Consider the following 19,119-nt stretch of genomic DNA (forward strand, 5'->3'; position numbering starts at 1 on the left):
AGAACAAACAATTAAGAGTGACTTCAAAGGAAAATAGTATGGTGCATCTGTTAAACAAAACATTTCTTTAAGATCCTCATGATTAGCAAGGAGTGCCTTACACAATCATCATTTGAAAAACATTATAAAAACGCAGGTACAGTAAGATTTGTTGCTGTCAGTTTTATTTGGCAATTCAAAGCCATAATACAAATAAACAGAATATCAGCACATCATGAAGCTTTAACAGCAGTGCTAGTTGTGGTTTTTAAATCTGCAGTAATCTTGAAAGGCTTAATCAAACAATAATTTAACAGTGATGAAAGTGAGTTCTAAAAAACAAACTTTTTGTTGAAGATTTTGTGGGTGGTGGACCTCAGCTGCCTAAATATTTGAAAATCTAACGAATTTTCTGGAGTATAAGTCACACCTCTCAAAAAATACCTCTTGAAGAGGAAGAAGCCATATATAAGTCGCACCTTTTTCCCATATTATGAGCTCTTAATTTGGGATTTTTGTCCATCGTTGTAGAGTTTTTGTTGTTTTTTTTTTAACTGGCATTTATTCTTTTATTATTGGAGTTTATTTTGTTTACTGGTTTGATTTTTGGGAACGTTTTATATAAATAGTCATTATAATTACTATTATTAATAACAAACATGAATTTTCACGATACAAGTCACACCAGAGTGTATAGCCACCTTGACACTTGCACAAATTTAACCCTCGCACTGCCGAGCAATTTGTTGTGCTAATGTGACCAGCTTTGTCCCACTGGATGCTGTGTTATATAAAATAATTATTTTGTAGCAGATTCATCATTTGCTCTCAGAAGTTGGCTGATGAAACCACCTCTAATCACTCCTGGAATCACAGAAGAATTTTCTACAGCTGCTACTTGTGTTGTGCGCTTCATGACTTGGAGAATGCATTTGGAATCATCTAAAAGGTAAATATTTGTAATATTTATATAGTAATGGCTTGGTAAAACAGTTGCATTTTCATTCCTTCTTGTGAGTACCTGTAAAATTCTGTTTATTATAGATTTAACATCTCACCATAATCGTTGAAATGAGCTACGCTGTGATGAGCTGTGCTGTAATGCGGTGCGCTGATGCAATGACTCGCAGTGACTCAGTGTTTTCAAATAGACTGCGCAATGTTTACGTGTAGCTCACAAAATTAATGCATGCCAGAGATTTTGAACATTTCAAAAAAATTTTGAGCACTTGCATGCAGGCAGGCACAATTTACATAGTTTACAACAGGTTTACTCTCTGGAATGCCAGATTGCATGCCAGTGCAGGGATCAAATTTGTGCAAGTGTCAAGGTAACTTAAGTTGCAAACTAGTCTGCCATACTGGAAAAAAAAAATCTGATTTATACTCTGGCAAATACGGTACATGCATTCTGGTGAGATCAAAATTCTGTGAACAAGTTCAGTTCAAAGTCATGTGTTTGATAAAATCTTAATATTCCTATTTCTCACAGATGCACATACAACAACAGATGATTAAGTATGCAGGTATTTTCAGTCTGTGGCTCATATCCATTCATCTCACAGGAACTATGGTGAAACCTTTACTGTAATCTTTCTACTGACATCACTCACCATCTTGTACAACAAAATGTTTCATCTGTGACACATATGAATACAAAAATGTTCATTAATTATGTAATTGTTCAACTTTATGTGAAGTAAAGTCAGTACAGCACATCATATATCATACTGAAAGTGCTTGGTGCAATTTAATTTTGGTTTAACAAAAAGCAACTCCCTCAGCACATTGAGGTTCCTCTATCGGAGGGAGGGAGGATGAGGAAGAAGAAGACGATGACGAAGAAGAGGGCCATCAAAAACCACCAACACAGGACACAGTTGACGCACTGATACATTGATCTCACTGCTTATCTGCATGACAGATATATGACCAGAAAGGGTGTGTGCTGGCTGTTTGTAATTGCTGTTACTGGCTCCGTAAGTCAGTGCTGTCAAACAACGAGACGGGTGCGCACTACTGATGATCTAAAAGAGACTTACTGTGTATTTCAAGTAAAACAGTGTGTTTGTGTATCGATTACAATAGCCAAGTGGCTGCTGTGTGCATGCGTGTGTGTGGCTTTGATCATGGAGAAACTGGGGAGGGCTGACATTTGCCGTTTGGTATGCTTATGTATTTTGGGTAAAGGATGAACGCCGGAAAAAAGTTGACAGGACTAATATTTTTGGAGAAATTAACAATATTAGCTAACAACAGTGAACAATGGATGTTGTGCCGCAATGCAACATTGGAGTTCAGGGTTTTGGGGTTTTAAATGTTATAGTGGTTCATGTTAGTTTCACAATGTTGTTAGTGTTATTGATTTATTGTATTTTTGTAGTTCCACTGGTTTAGTCAGTTTAGCTAAGTGTCATGTTGCCGTTACCATGAATGAGAAGTGTACTGCGACTGATGTCTTCCACCACAGTCTCCGTTTGTGGGTGTGTAAAAATTAAAGCACCTGCTTGTAGCTGAATGCAGAAAAGACAAAAAGCTCTGCATGTGTGCGCGTACGTATAACTTCAATCACGAACAAACTGTAGACAGTTGACATTTGCCGTCTGGTATGCTTATGTATTTTCGGTTAAAGCCAAAATGGAACATTGACAGGACTAATATTTTTGGAGAAACTACAGATATTATCTTACAACACTGAACAATGAACATTGATAATTAGATTCTGAGTTCACAGGCCATTCCAGCAGGGGGCAGTCAATGAACTTTATATTAAAAGCATGCATTCGTGTGATTTTATTTAGTACGTTAAATGTATGTACATAATCTAATTGTAAATACATCGATGACACAAGAAAGTGGAAACTGTGTGACAGTTTTAAAGTTCTGTGTCGCTGGATTATGATTTATTCTGGAATAATTTTACCCTCAACAAGCTTTTCTTTCTACAATAACCACCTTCAAATCAAAGGTAAGCTGTACAGTTTCATCTTTTTCCACCTTTGTGTTGTAAATGTGTGAACTTTTCTGATCCATTTGTAATTAGTGTGCGCACTGCAAAAACTATTAAAATATGATGGGAGATGAAGGAATGAAAGCAGAAAAGTGTCAACTCACAGCCTTTTGTGGTGTCTGATTTAACAGGTGCAGGTCAGGCTGCAGGTCCAAGTCTGAGCACAGCGTGTAAAAAAAATTAACGGTCGGGCTTTTAATCAGGGAAATGACTCCGGTCCCACATGCGAGGGGTTTTTAATGGAAATACATTGCAATCGGACGGGACATTTTATCCGATGTGAGCAAAAATCCATTATACAAAATCCATTATATACAGTGTTTATTACATGGAATACAATACAAAAACATTGGGACTTTTTTGTCTAGTGACCGCGAATATCCGGTTTATACACTGACGTTTATACAAACTGTACATGGAATTTTATTTCTGTTTGGATCTGAAAGAATCTGTACATCTTGAATCCCTTGTTGTATCTATTTGTGCCCTCAAATGCGCAGCAACCAAGCATTTTCAGCAAATAAATAAATAAAATAGCAGGATTTACATGCAGACAGATTAACAGCAAATGCTATTTTGGCCCCAAGATGGCACCACATGCCATGTGAACTTTTTTTTTTTTGGCTCATCATGTCGTTACTCTCTGAATTGAGGGAATCTAGTCCGTACAATATCACAAATCAACACCACTGTCGTAAACTAATGACTGGTCTCTATTTTCTGGAAAAATACATCACCAACCCCCCCCCCGGGGAATTCCAGGAATAACCGGAAAACTTTAATCTCTGTTTAACAATCATAACAGCTCATCTTTGAAGGGAAAATCAACTCCATAAAAGTTGACCTGTGTGAAGTTATCAAACTCACAAATTCATCACTCCCACACCAATTAATTATTATTTTGATTTGCGCGGTAAAACTATGTTCAAAAGGCACTTCAGCCAAGACAGATTTCCAGAAGTATGAATTTGCTGAAGAAATACGAGGTCTGTTAGAAAAGTATCCAACCTTATTATTTTTTTCAAAAACCATATGGATTTGAATCACGTGTGATTGCGTCAGCCAAGCTTGAACCCTCGTGCGCATGCGTGAGTTTTTTCATGCCTGTCGGCTGCTTCATTTGCCTGTGAGCAGGCTTTGAGTGAGGTGTGGTCTACCCCTCTCGTCTATTTTTTATTGTGGATTCCGGTTGCTTTCCAGTCGTGTGAATATCCGATTGTGATTGTGCATGAGCTGAACATGCCAGAACATGTTCTGTGAGGCTTCATCACGGCGTTTCTTTTCGCCATGCAGCTCCGCCGCGACGCGCGGAATTCCTCCGCCTTTGTTCCTCTTTCCATGACAAAAACTCCTGTAACAGTGAAATGTGCCGTTCATTTCTAAACTGGATGCTGTCTTGATCCGGTATGTCATCTGACTAGCACAGGAATTGTGAAAAGACGTGGACATCAGCACTTTTTCCGGCACATTAAGACAGACGTGCGGAGGAGTTCGACGCGTCGTGGTGCAGCCGCTCGGCGCAAAGAAACGCCGTGATGAAGCCTCACAGGACATGTTGGGGCTTGTCCAGCTCAAGCTCAATTTCACGTCCTGAGAGACCAACACCGAGGTGGTTTCGTGCCGCGTCAAGAGCGGCACAGTGGCGCGTCCCTCGGCTTCTTTTTCCATGAAAAAAAAAATTCCTGTAACGGTGGAATGTGCCGGAAAAAGTGCTGATGTCCACGTCTTTTCACAATTCCTGTGCTAGTCAGAGGATATACCGCATCAAGACAGCGTCCAGTTTAGAAATGAACGGCACATTTCACTGTTAGAGGAGTTTTTGTCATGGAAAGAGGAACAAAGGCGGAGGAAGTCCGCGCGTCGCGGCGGAGCTGCATGGCGAAAAGAAACGCTGTGATGAACCCTCACAGGACATGTTCTGGCATGTTCAGCTCATGCACAATCATAATCGGATATTCACACGACTGGAAAGCAACCGGAATCCGTCTGAAATCCACCTTTAAGCCGTCCTGTGAGACCAACACCAAGGTGGTTTTGTCCTGCGTAATGAACGGCTCCGTGGTGCGTCCCTCGGCTTCTTTTTCTATGAAAAAAAAAACTCCTGTAACAGTGGAATGTGCCGGAAAAAGTGCTGATGTCCACATCTTCTGCCTTTTTGTGAAAGTCAGACGAGGTCCCGGATCAACAAAGCTTTCACGTTGGAAATGATCTGGTTGTTCCAGCAGGGTGTCAGCCTGTCCATCGGCGCTGGGAGCGCGCTGCGCTCTCAGCAGTTGTGGGCCGTCCTTAAAGGGGCAGTAACACCCCGTAATCTGTTTAATCCCCATAAAATCGTCCCTGAAAGCCATATTCATTTTTCAAACGGTGTCCACCTGGAGGTCTCTCACAGTTTCTGGAAAAAAATTGATGCAGCAAAGATCCAAATCATTCAGACATTTATTCGCAATAAAAAATAGACGAGAGGCGTAGACCACACCTCACTCAAAGCCTGCTCACAGGCGAATGAAGCAACCGACAGGCATGAAAAAACTCACGCATGCGCACGAGGGTTCAAGCTTGGCTGACGCAATCACACGTGATTCAAATCCATATGGTTTTTGAAAAAAAATAATAAGGTCGGATACTTTTCTAACAGACCTCGTAAGTTATTTAAGATCAAATATTTCTCATGCAAACAATAAGTGATCAAGCTCACAAAATGATAGCCCACCAATCTGCCATACTCATTTCTTGCATGCATTATATATTGGTAGTAATAAATCTTTTGAGATTAAGTACCATAATTAACAAATTGGCCAACGTCTCTCCATGACAAATAGGATGTATTAAAACTAAAAAATGAACTAATGCCAATCATCTTTCCTTGAAGGCATCAACCTAGAATTATTTTCCTCTTTGCAAATATTCACAGTTAAATGAAATCCACAAGGTGGTTTAAGAGGAGTTGCGCTGATGAAGTCATTATCATACATAATGATGCATCAGTTAAGCACAAAAGTCCACATAACTCTCCTTGAAGGTGTCGGACCAATTTTATTTTTTATTTTTTTGTGCACATCTTCATATGATGTGCTGTCATTGTGCAAATATTTGTTGAAATTCAAATGACTGGCAAAGTGGCAGCACGGTGGCTTAGTGGTTAGCAGTGTTGCCTCACAGCGAGAAGGTCATGGGTTCAATTCCCGCCTGTGGCCTTTCTGTGTGGAGTTTGAATGTTCTCCCTGTGTTTGCGTGGGGTTTCCTCTGGGTGCTCCGGTTTCCTCCCACATCCAAAGACATGCGGGTTAGGTGGATTGGAATCCTTAAATTGTCCGTAGGTGTGCGTGTGGGTGTGACTGTGTTTGTTTGTGGCCCCTGCGACAGACTGGTATCCTGTCCTGGGTGTACCCCGCCTCGCATTCTATGACTGCTGGGATAGGTTCCAGCCCCCCGCGACCCTCAATTGGACTAAGCAGTTGGAGATGTGTGTGTGTGTGTGTGTGTGTGTGTGTGTGTGTGTGTGTGTGTGTGTGTGTGTGTGTGTGTGTGTGTGTGTGTGTGTGTGTGTGTGTGTGTGTGTGTGTGTGAGAGACTGGCAAAGTGGACTAAACTTTATGGTGGTGACTTTTGTTGGTATAAACTCACTCTATAGACTCAGAGTTCTTAAGTTCTTGTTTTCTCAGACCCTCTGCAACTTCTTGCTCTGAAGGAACAGGCTCCTTTGAAGGAGGATTTCCAGTGATCATAAGTTGCCGGGCCACAGCACAGCAGTCATCGGGGATCTAGTATAGCAAAAAATAAGTAAATAAGTCTCTCTAGTCAGTGTTTTGACATTCTAAACAAATTCTCAAATTTTCACACTTTCATGAGCAAGATTACAGTTGATGGAGGAAGAATTGCAATTATCACATCTAAGTGGTTGTTTTTCACCAAAGTGAAGGGTATATGAACAAGACATGTAAGAAAGCACAAATTTGTATCGCAAAGATGTACTGCAGTTGACAGGCTCTGATACGATAAATTGCAACAGAATTATCATTTACAAAACACAAAGGTGGGGGGGGGTAATGGGAGCTGCACTCCTTAATCCCTTTTTAAAGCCAGGCCAGTTAAACTCAAAACACCAAAAACAAGAACAGTATAAACTGTGTGAATCTTTTGGCTGGAGAAATAAAATCTGCCAGAGATGGTGCATGCTGCAGAAATCACATATGCGCGATAAGGTTGGTAAGATTGGTGGAAGGACAGTCTGTGTGTGCTGGAAAATTACATTGCTGACTGGAGAAAAAAAAAGGGGGGGGGGGGGGGATTGGAATTCAGGTTTTATCTTCATGGATGGGTGTCAATTTACCTGGGCGAATCACCCAAGTAGAACCTAGATATGGAAAACACTGTCTACTGCTAGGTTTGTTACACTAACAACAAATATCAAAATAAGGATAATTTAAAAATACATCTGCAAATATGATCAGAATTATTCATACAGTGAAGTCGATGCCGATGGTCTCATACTGGCGATGGATTTTATCTGCAAGGTCATCAAAAAGACGAACAATTGAAGGCTTTTCCAAGGACATTGCTGAGCTGAGGCCAGAACGGACAATAGCAGGCCATGTCTGAACTATGCACTCCCAGTCATGCAAATTGGCCAGGCACACTCCACTGTGGTTCCCCAGAAGACAATACAAGGCACCCTTGAGACAAAAACATGGTAAGAGAAGGAAATATTTCAAATGGAAGTAAATATGAAGGTGACTGGGCAAGGTATGGAGACACACGGGGGCTGTCGTACCTTGAACTGCTGCAGTGTGACATTGCTGTTGTCTGGGTTGATGAACTCAAGGACATGGGGGATCATATCTCTGCAGCAGAAATTGTAGGTTCCCAGGGCAGTGAACAACACACTCTGTGCTCTGCCGCGTACCTACAATATTGAAAAAAATATCAGTTTTACTAATCTTGATTTTAGTTGTCAATCCAATCGTTTGATGATGTTGATAAATTAATGTGATTATGTCATACACAGACAAGTTAAAGAAGTATGCCTCCTAGTATCTATATTATAATAGCCAAGTGGCCTCTGTGTGCGTGTGTGTGTGCATTGTATGGTTTCGATCACACAAAAACCAGGGAGAGCTGGCATTTGCCTTTTGGTATACTTACATATTTGGGGGCAAATTAAAAGCACCTGCTTACAGCAGCTGTGCGTGCAACTTCGATTGCAGACAAACTGTGGAAAGCTGACATTTCCTGTTTGGCATGCGTATGTATTTTGGGGCAAGGACGAACGCTGCAAAAATGGAACGTTGATAGGACTAATATTTTTGGAGAAGCTATGGATATTAGTTAACAACACTGAACAATGGGCGGACTACTTTCTGGACTCAAACATTATTCCAGCAGAGGGCGGCAAGTCATCTTTACATTAAAAGTGTGAGTGTGGTGAGTGATTTTATTGTAATGTAACTACATAATATAATTGTAAAAGCATTAAAAATGCATGGATGACACAAGAAAGTGAAAACATTTCCATTGTGGTCCATTTTAAAATCAAATGACAAAAGTAAAAATAATAATAATAAATAATAATAATAATAATAATAAGTGTGTATATCATAACAAGAACCTAAACAATTTCTAAATACATTAAGACAGCAAATTAACATAAAAAAAATCACATGATTAAAAGGAAATAAAAGGGTTGAGGGCCTCTTCTGAGGGCCCCCTCATACATAACACGATTGAAGCCGACTAACATACGAAGGAAGAATTGCACGCCATTCGTGAAAAGACACCTGTCGCCACAACCATTCCTGCACACAAGCGGACGAAACACAGTGAATGCCCTGTGAGTGCCCATTTAATCCCTCTCTTGGCAGGTGTCGGCCAAATTCCAGGTGTCACACACGAACATCCAATACCACCCGTGGATTACTTAGGAATTGTGGTGCCAGTCACGCAGTCAACACGAAAACAGAGAGCAGGCGACTACTTTTGAGCTGGCTGTGAAAACTAAAGCTCCCCACAATTGTGGCATAGCCAAGCAACACACGTGGTGTGCCAGAGTGTCGGCTCGCCCCCCAACACGTGCTGTGCGTGTATTTCGCACACACACCCACCCCCCCAAACACATGTGGCATGCGGGGGGATTCACATGCCATTCCAACTCATGATACAAGCTTTGCTTAATTTATTACCACCCAAGAAAAATGTCAGCTACCTATTTCATGAACAATACCCAATCTAGAGCCCGTGGATCCCCACAGGCAACATGCTAGTAATGCATTTGTAAAATACAATTAACACATTTATAACAGAGCTGCAATGATTAAGTCATGACTAATCTCCAACTTTTTTGATAATTGATTAACAGTCATTTTTTATACCCTAGCTCTGAATTCAATTTCTTAAATATGAAACATTTCTGGTGTTTTTGCTACTTTCTTTATTCCTCTCTGACAAAGAGAGAAACAGACGAACATTCTTCACCATTTTTGACATTATAAGGACGAAATAATTAGTCAATCGACAATCTCTCTCTCTCATAATTTTTTTCCCTTACAAATATCTGAATACATGTTGAAAGTTATTCAAGAAGTTATTGCTATGATTATGTGAACCAAAAAATTAAACAGCTAATCAAAAAACAATCGTGAGATTCATTGAAAAAAAAAAAGTAAATTGATACATTAATAGCAGGGCTGTGAAATGAAAATTGTGAAATCCAAGGAAAATTCACAGGGGGTCTGGGGGGCGCCTTTCATTTGAACTGTCAATGATCATGTTGAAATAACAGAATACGACGTGGAAGAACGACCTGGTATGATTTTCCTTTTAATTGTAAACCAAATTATGCATTAACTCAGAACAATTAAACTACATGAAATTCATGAAGACTGAAAAGACTGTTAAAATATTTCAAAAACCACAGCTAAAGCTTGTAGAATATTTTAAAAATCAGGGTAAAATATCAATAAAATACCTTATAATAAAAAGCCACACATTCTTGAGTAAATTCCTGTGAATCCACTCAAAGCCACAATGTCTTTTTTCCCATGAAAAAAGTCTACATTAATAAAAACTAATTTACATTGTTGCGTAAATTCATGTAGCCTAAATTCATTCGAAGCTACAATGTTTTTTTTTTTCAATGAATGAAAGTCTAGATTAATGAAAGGAAAAAAAGGCACATAATCTTTTCTGAAATTATGTTTGAACAGCACAATGTTTATTTTCCAGAGGAAAAAAAAAAAAAAAAAAAAATTACCAGTTCGCTTTTCCCATTCATCTTTCAGGTGTGTTCATGAAGCCAGCAACAATTCCACAGATTCTTGTCCTTACCAGACTTTTTCAAACCGTCTTTCTCGCCATCTTCGCTCTGTCTGATGTCGCTCCATGACACAGACATGCTGCAAAGTTCTTCTTTTAAAAACTTGAAAGTTCTAAAAGTTTGCGATGTCCACATGCTACTTTTAGCTAAGCTTCACACAGGAGCCACACAGTGTCACCGCAGCAACCAACCAGTCCCGCTTTACGACTGTCGTAACAGCCAGGCTTTGAGTGGCATTCTCCTCGAAACTCCGCAGATCTGAGGAAACTGATTTGTATCTGTAACACACAGATCAGTGTCCGCGGACTTATAAAACTTGCTTAAAGAGTACAACACTAACACCCCCGCCCCCCTCCCCATGATGAAATCCGCGGAATCCCGCGGATCCACAGAGTTTTCACAGCCCTGTAATAGACTACAAATAATTGTTAGCTGCAGGACTAATTTAACTCACCTGACTGTAGGTGCTTGTGGACAGCCTCAAAAGATCTTGCAGCAGCTCTTGATGAATGCGTCTGTACTGACATCCTTCCACTGTTATTTTACGTAACTGGGGGGGGAAAAAAGAAAATACACAAAGCTTTTTTGGGGAGTGGTGGGGTATGATTCTAAAAATAAGCAAAAATTTCCCATTACTAATTTACCTCATGCTGGAGCATGACTCTGTCTATTAGCAAAGCTCTGATGTGCTGCTTTCTGCCAAGAAGCTGAAAATGAGTTGGGAGGCCATTATACACTTTGAATAACCCCATTAAAAAACAATGTAATTCCAGTCATTTAATTAATAGTTGGAGGATGCATTGTTAATAAATCATTCTGTGGATAAATGTCTGCAAAGTATAATGTTAAAATTCTCACTCTGTTTTCCACTGATTTCTTCACAAGGTTGAAGCTTTTCCAGCGGGAGTCAAACTCATGTTTGTGAGTTCCTTTGAAGTGCAACAGGTCTTTGATGATCTATAAAAGACATGACATGTTAACAAAAGCAGTACTGATGAGAAGTTTTATATTTCTGATTCATAAACACCAGAATGTCACAAATATGAAGACAATGCAAGGCTGTGTCCATTGTAGCCCTAGGAGCGGGATTATGCACACCGGTTAGGCCAATTCCTGAGATTTAGACATCTATGGAGCCAAATGTGTCACAATTGTCACTGAGCAAGAAAAGACTCCAGAAGTTATTGCCCAACTGGCTGATGGGCCAGGACTGGACACACAAAATTGTACTCCATCTGTTAGCATGTGCATACGTATGTCTGTCCAGTTTCATTTCAACACGGTGACCACATGGCTAAAAAGTTGTGAAATTTAGAACAATTACTGGTGACGGTCCTGTCATTCTTTTGACCATGTTTCATACCGGTAACACTCTAGCACTGTCAGTGGGTCAAATTGGGAAGTGTGTTTCTGCATGCAGTTAAAGTGTGTAAACCGATTATTTCAATCAGAAACTTTGGGACCATAAATGTAAGCGGTTAATTTACCTTTTTCTTTCGAAACATGAACCAGAAATCAGTGTGCATTCGAGTTTAGACAGAAAATGCCACCAACTTTTAAATTGCCATTTGTATAAATTAGTGTAAAATTTCATAGATGAGACAACCACCGAATAGCGAAACTGAGAACAATGATTTCAAGTCTGTACGGAGTGAGGTTTCATGAGATACCATTATTTGCGCAAAAATAAAAACAAACTTAAAATAGACAAAATATTGAAGGGAATCTGGGTCCACACATCGCACAACATAAACAGACAAACAACAAAAAAACTTAAGCTGCACAGTAATTTCATCCCAACACAAATGACAAGAGATGTCATAAATTCATAAGCATTTAATGAAAAACTTTAGCACTGTGAGACAGTGTAAGTGTAAAGTGTCTGATGGCAGTTCTGTGCTGCTCAGATTAAAGCTCCTGCACTGAACTCATACCGAACTATGACATCTAAACACAAATTTGTACCGAAACGTGATTTTTATGTACCATGACACCCCTAATATATATTACTTGATTTTCAAAGTATTCGTATATTAAACCAATTGAAATTGGTGGTGAATCCACCAATATGAATTGAGGTCACAGCTCAGAAAGGATTTGATGTATCAAAGCCAAACCTGGTATGTGGAGCCCATTACCCCATTATGAGGAAGTGCCAGGAAAAAAAAGAAATTGCCGTCATTTAACTTGTAGGTGCTGTTTGGGCCCTCTCGTCACTTCAGTTCAGTTACTGTGAAGACCTTTATCTGAAATCAATGTCACAACATACCTTGCAGAATCCTCCTCATTAAAGAACAAACATCAAACATATGGAACAAACATTTTGTGTAATCACATACATTTCATATACAGTGCATCCAGAAAGTATTCACACCACTTCATTTATGTTATGTTACAGCCTTATTTCCAAAACAGAGTAAATTCATTTTTCCCCTCAAAATTCCACTTACAACACCTCATAATGACATTTTTTGTTTTGTTTTGTTTTTTTTTATATATTTTTGCAAAGTTATGATCCCAAACATACATCAGAACTGGATGTGGGTAGGATAGACTATGATTAAAAGCTGGGTCAGTGCCAGGAAACCAAATGAACTCTACCAATTTTACCAAGATGAGTGGTCATATATCCAGCCAGAATTACGCCAGAGCCGTGTTGAGGGCTACCAGAAGCATCTGGTCAAGGTGCAGCTTGCTAAGGGACATTTAACCAAATATTAGTTTTGGTTTATGTATATATTTGAGCCTATATATATATATCGTGCATCTGGAAAGTATTCACAGCGCTTCACATTTTCCACATTTTTTATGTTACAGCCTTATTCCAAAATGGAGAAAATTCATTTTCCCCTCAAACTTCTGCTCACAAAACCCCATTATGACAACATGAAAAACATTTTGTTTTTGCAAATTTATTAAAAATAAAAAACTAAGAAATCATGCCATTGTTAAGTATTCACATCCTTTGCTCAACACGTTGTTGATGTGCCTTTGGCAGCAATTACAGCCTCAAGTCTTCTTAAATATGATGCCACAAGCTTGGCGCACCTATCTTCGGACAGTTTTGCTCTCAAGCTCCATCAGGTAGGATGGGGAGCATCAGTGCACAGCCATCTTCAGATCTCTCCAGAAATGTTCAATCAGATTCAGATCTGGGCTCTGACTCGACCATTCAAGGACATTTACAGAGTTGTCCTGAAGCCACTCCTTTGATATCTTATGCTTGGGGTCACTGTCCTGCTGAAAGCTGAACCATCATCCCAGTCTGAGGTCAAAAGCCCTCTGGAGCAGGTTTTCTTCCAGGATGTCTCTGTACATTGCTGCATTCATCTTTCTCTCAATACTGACTAGTCTCCCAAGCTCCTGCCACTGAAAACATCCCCACAGGATGATGCTGCCACCACCATGCTTCACTGTAGGGATGGTGCCTGATTTCTGCCAAACATGATGTCTTCCATTCAAACCAAAGAGTTTAATCTTTGTCTCATCAGACCAGAGAAATTTTGTTTCTCATGGTCTGAGAGTCCTTCAGGTGCCTTTTGGCAAACTCCAGAAGGGCTGCCATGTGTCTTTCACTAAGGAGTGGCTTCTGTCTCATTACTCCATACAGGCCTGATTGGTAGACTGCTACAGAGATGGTTGTACTTCTGGAAGGTTCTCCTCTCTCTCTCTCTCTCTGACTAAGGCCCTTCTCCCCACAATCGCTCAGTTTAGATTGGCAGCCAGCTCTAGAAAGAGTCCTGGTGGCTCTGAAATTCTTCCATATATGGATGATGTAGACCACTGTGAAACAGGATACCCCTGAGCTCAATTTTGAGCTTGATGTCAAAGGCTGTGAAAATTTATGTAAGTTCTTACTTTTTTATTTTTAATAAATCTGCAAAGACAAAAAAAAAAAAACCTGTTCTCATTATTATCATTACATTTTGAGCAAAAAATTAATTTCATCCATTTTGGAATTAGGCTGTAACATTACAAAATGTGGAAAAACTGAAGCGCTGTGAATACTTTACGGATGCACTGCAGGGACTTGCTACAAAATATTGGCATTAGTCAAGCAGTATGTGTGTGGAATGTTGGTGATACAATGACAAGCTTTAGAATTGGTCATTGGTAAAACCCCTTGCACCTTGTAGGTGCTTATTAAAGCCAGCGTAGGATGCTTGGCCACAAGTTGCTGTGATTATACTCAGCTTGGCCTTAAGCAAACAATACCAAGCGATCACAATCAGTTTTGCCAAACACTCTGCTGCTGCTTTAAAATGACAAAATGTGCAAGCAGACGTTTTAACAGTCAAAAATGAGGTAGTGACACCTCTCGTCAATTGATCTATCTGAGAAGTTAAATCTCAAACCCAGCCACAAAGCAGTGTTTGGTTGCCCAATGCGGCACATTTGGTGAGCATTAAGATTTATAGCATATCATCAATCAAACACAGTATGTCTACTTAAATATTTACAGTCAAAATACTGACACCCCACCCCGCCTCCCACTCCACAAAACAAAAAACCCTAAACTAAACTTCCTGCAGTCCAGCAAGTTTCAAAAAACACAAAACATTACTATTCAACAGCAACAAGGTGATATTATGCTGCCAATACTACCTTGATAATGGAGAAGAGAGACTTCGTGTCATCCTCAGAGTGCTCAAGGATGTAATCTACCAGAACAAAATAAAGTCAAATGAACGTGTGGCAAAATAGAGAAAGAGTACGATGCATCCACAACATATTCAGAGTGCTACATTTTTTTCCACATTTATTATGTTACAGCTTTAAGCCCCTTTCACACAGGGCCAACATAGAGTTGTGTAATGTGGCCTACCGACTACGCTGAGCTTATGCACCCCAATGCCGAGTTTATGCAGCCCTACGTGGCAATACGCTGAGGGACGCAAAGGGGTCTATGAAATAGATGCAAAAAATTAAACCACGCAAGTCTACGCAACCCTCCACTACTGTATGTAAGTCTATGCAACAGTGCACTACTGTACACCATGCCTCCACAATTGTACACAACCCTATGTCGTCTGGCAAAAAATCCTTTTAGCGTTTTTATCAGTACATAGCTGCACTCTGTTTTGTAATAAGGCTGTAAAATAACATGGAAAGAGGCAAGCACTATGAATACTTTCCGGATGCACTGTATATTTTCTTATAAAGCTTGACTAGTATGACCTCTTCTAGATCAGTGATTCTCAACCGGGGTGCCGCGGCACCCTAGGGTGCCGTGATCGATTGTCAGGGGTGCCGTGGGTATTTTTCATATTCGCGATTATTTTTCATATTCGCGATTACCGTGAATTATTTATTTTATCCACAAAGCATAAAACGACTCAGAATCTGATGTCAAACGTGCTGCAGCCTCGCTCTCGTCTTAAGGCGGGACAATAACAAGGAGGCTGACGGCCAATTAAAACAGTGCCGCCTCCTTCAAAAGCCTTCTAAAATGCAGAGCTGTCGGTGTGTGTGTCTGTGTCTGTGTGTGCGCGCGCGCGCGGAGTTAACAGGCTGCAGACTGCGAGGGAGGGGTGGGTGAGGGAGATTCCTGAATGCAGGCACGACACGTTCAGTGCGCAGCGAGCGCGGAGCAGAGAGAGGATTTTAACCCGAGTGAACGTTAACAAAACGGAAACGTGAAGCTGCCTTTACTTCTCTCTGAACTTTCTCTAAAGGTGTGATTCTGCCGTTACCGTCCTGTTCACACCATGTGCGTGTCGTATGCTGAATTTATGAGATCATGAGATGAAATAAACGGTCAAATATCTTTAAAAACATATTTAAAAAATGAGAATATATGAATGAACTGAGCCACAAAAAAAAAACCCCAAAAAAACAATGTTCAGACGCAGAGATCACAAAAAGCAGGTGAGAACTCTGAACTTTAACAGCTGTTATTTTCCAAAGGTATTTATTTGTTCAATCTTGAGCTTAATGCAGTGTTTAAGCACAAAATGTGACTGATGAGGAGAAACAATTTCAGAAATGCAACAGAAACAACCACAAATCAGAAAAAGTTGGGACTGTATGTAAAATGAAAATAAAAATAAAAATGTTGCACCATTCCCAGTTTCTCCACTCACAGAAGCCAAACGTTCTTCCAGAGTTGTGTAATTATACTACAATCGTAGAATATAAAGAAGGGGAAAAAAAAGAAAAAAAAATAGACAATATATTCGTCAATCGCAATTATTTGTCTGACAATTAATCGTCTCCAGAAATTTGTCTGACAATTAATCGTCTCCAGAAATTTCTAATCATGACAGCCCTACTTGAGATCAGAGCGCAAAATGCTTGAGGATTTTCGAAATGCGGTGTTTTCTGTATCGATTTTCTATTGCGATAACTGGGTTTTGCGCAAAACCAGAGGTAATAGCCTTATAATATTATTTTGGTTGGTGGTGTGCCGCAGGATTTTGTAAATATAAAAAGGGTGCCGCGGCTCAAAAAAGGTTGAAAATCACTGTTCTAGATAACAAAATGATAAACTGGCTGCAGAATGAGATCACCCCATGAAACTGAGTGAATACTTACGTAGTAACTGTCTCATCACATAGCAGATAGCATCTCTGTAGTTCTCTCTGGATATATCTGCAGGCAACATTACACAATTAGACTAAGAGTCCACAATACAGGGCATAAAATTCTCATGCCACGTGACTTACGCACCATATGCCATTCCTGTGTAGAGTGTGGTTTCATCAAGATTTACCATACTATGTACCCTAATGAAAGATAAAAGTTCAACGCAAATGTAAATACACAAATTTCACTCAATATCCTTATAAATATAATGTACGAGTGACTCAGGTTTCTCTCATCATCTTTCTTTGAAGGGAAATCTTTGTTCACAACAGAAAGTTTAAAAAAAATGCAACTGCTCACAGTTCAGGGATGGGTTCTCCTGTTAGTGGAGGCATAAGACTCGCTGCTCCAAGGAGACAATGCTGAACAATGGTCAGGCTTTGGAGGACATCATCTCTGAAATATAGAATAGCATCTTTCATAGAAAACTAGTTATATGTATTGGGGGGGGGGGGGGGGGGGCGCAACTACTTGCAAAAACAGATATTTGACTTTTCCAGACAGGTTTTGTCATGTAGCATTTCTGTATTTGTCTCTGTGTGTCCTGATTGCATTTCTGCAATCATTTGATTAAGAGGTATAAAGTAATATTATGTAATGTAAGCAGGAATTAGACTGGCAAACATTCAGACCACCACATATGTAAATTTGGGATGAACCAAATGACAATTAGTTCAGATACACCAGAAGAAGAAAATTAATACATGTGACCATGCACATGTTGATGCAATGTTTGTGTGTCTTCACAGATCATACTCGCTAGAGGTGGGCGATATAAACGGTTTAATCGCACGGTATAAATTTGGCCAACTGTAGTGAATTAGACTCCACCGACCAATCGCGATAATGCTTGTTGATGATGTCATCGTATTTTCCTCAGTGACTCTGAACGACTGGAAAAGGCTACAGTCAGTGCTTTGGACACAGGCTCCATCTCCACCTCGGTAATTAAATCTTCTCCTTGTGAGTGTAAAATTATAAACTATTTTAACCCTCTGGAGTCACCTGACCGAATTCAGTCATGTAACATCACATGACTGAATTAAGCAATTCTCCCATTAAATTCACTAGACTCAGTCTCCATTTCAATGCATTTTAAAAGTGCACATTTCAAGCTTATTACGAGTTTTAAAATTCTGTTAATAGGCCTACTATAACCTAAATTATGTTTAATAATTTCTGGAATGTTTCTTGTGAATTATGGTCATATCTGGTCTGCGTATTTGCAGAAAGCTGCAGCAGTCTCACATTTCCTCACTCAGAGGAAAGCTGAGAGCTCCTTCTCAGGGCAGGAGAGCGAAGGAGAAGAGGAAGAAAAAAAAAAACGTCTTCCACTTCATCATTGGTGGAACCCCACAACATAAGCCAATCAGGATCATCAACTCACGTGGTGGTGTCTGAGGACTTTCTGGTTCTGGACAAAATGCCACCAAAAGCATACAAACTAACACTGCCTCCTGCTGGACAAAAGCAGGAATGGCAAAATGAGATCATTCCAGTGCCCCAAAAATACAAGTCAGAGAATCACGTGCTCAAAATGAATTATATCCGTTTTTGCTTAATTATTGTAATCAGTTTAGCTTTGCTAATGGACTATATGACCCATTCACAAACACTTCCATAATCATTTTTTTCACTTAAGTGTATATCACGATATACGAGGTCTGTCAATAAAGTAACGGTCCTTTTTATTTTTTCAAAAACTATATGGATTTCATTCATATGTTTTTATGTCAGACATGCTTGAACCCTCGTGCGCATGCGTGAGTTTTTCCACGCCTGTCGGTGACGTCATTCGCCTGTGAGCACGCCTTGGGAAGGAGTGGTCCCGCCCCCTCGTCAGATTTTCATTGTCTGGAAATGGAGGAATGAAAAGGACTTTTTTTCCATCACGTTTGGACATGTCCAGCTCTCCACAATTTCACTGATACTTACTGGACTGGTAAGCATTGAAAGCCGAGACAGACATGTCGAAACGGAGGTGTTCCTTTGTCTCACTTCCAAAGCGAATCGGTCGTGACGCGCAAAGCCTGACGTGCAGCTTTCCATGACAAAATCTCTTGTTAAAAGTGAAATCTGCCAGAAAATGGCTGATGTCCAGCTCTTGTGATAACCAGAGAAAGAGCACACGATGGTCTCGTATCCACAGAGCCATCCGTTTAGAAATGGTCCGGTGGCTTGTGCCACGTCGTCGCAGCTCGGAGCGCGGCGCACCGAGCGTCCTTAAAGGGGTCCT

General features: G+C 40.1%; 1 protein-coding gene across 2 annotated transcripts in view; it reads right to left on the reverse strand.

The window, feature by feature from the left end:
* Positions 1-19,119, reverse strand: part of psme4a (proteasome activator subunit 4a) — a 102,585-nt gene that overhangs the window by 26,606 nt on the left and 56,860 nt on the right. For both annotated transcript variants that reach the window (XM_034184291.1, XM_034184292.1), the window contains exons 20-29: positions 17,184-17,279; positions 16,968-17,023; positions 16,833-16,889; positions 14,904-14,959; positions 11,157-11,255; positions 10,943-11,005; positions 10,753-10,848; positions 7,761-7,892; positions 7,453-7,662; positions 6,614-6,750 (exon numbers count right to left, since the gene is read on the reverse strand). In XM_034184291.1, coding sequence (XP_034040182.1) covers positions 6,614-6,750; positions 7,453-7,662; positions 7,761-7,892; positions 10,753-10,848; positions 10,943-11,005; positions 11,157-11,255; positions 14,904-14,959; positions 16,833-16,889; positions 16,968-17,023; positions 17,184-17,279 — 1,002 coding nt within the window. The remainder of the gene's footprint in view (positions 1-6,613; positions 6,751-7,452; positions 7,663-7,760; positions 7,893-10,752; positions 10,849-10,942; positions 11,006-11,156; positions 11,256-14,903; positions 14,960-16,832; positions 16,890-16,967; positions 17,024-17,183; positions 17,280-19,119) is intronic.

The sequence above is a fragment of the Thalassophryne amazonica genome, chromosome 13, assembly GCF_902500255.1.
Source record: "Thalassophryne amazonica chromosome 13, fThaAma1.1, whole genome shotgun sequence".
NCBI lineage: Eukaryota > Metazoa > Chordata > Actinopteri > Batrachoidiformes > Batrachoididae > Thalassophryne > Thalassophryne amazonica.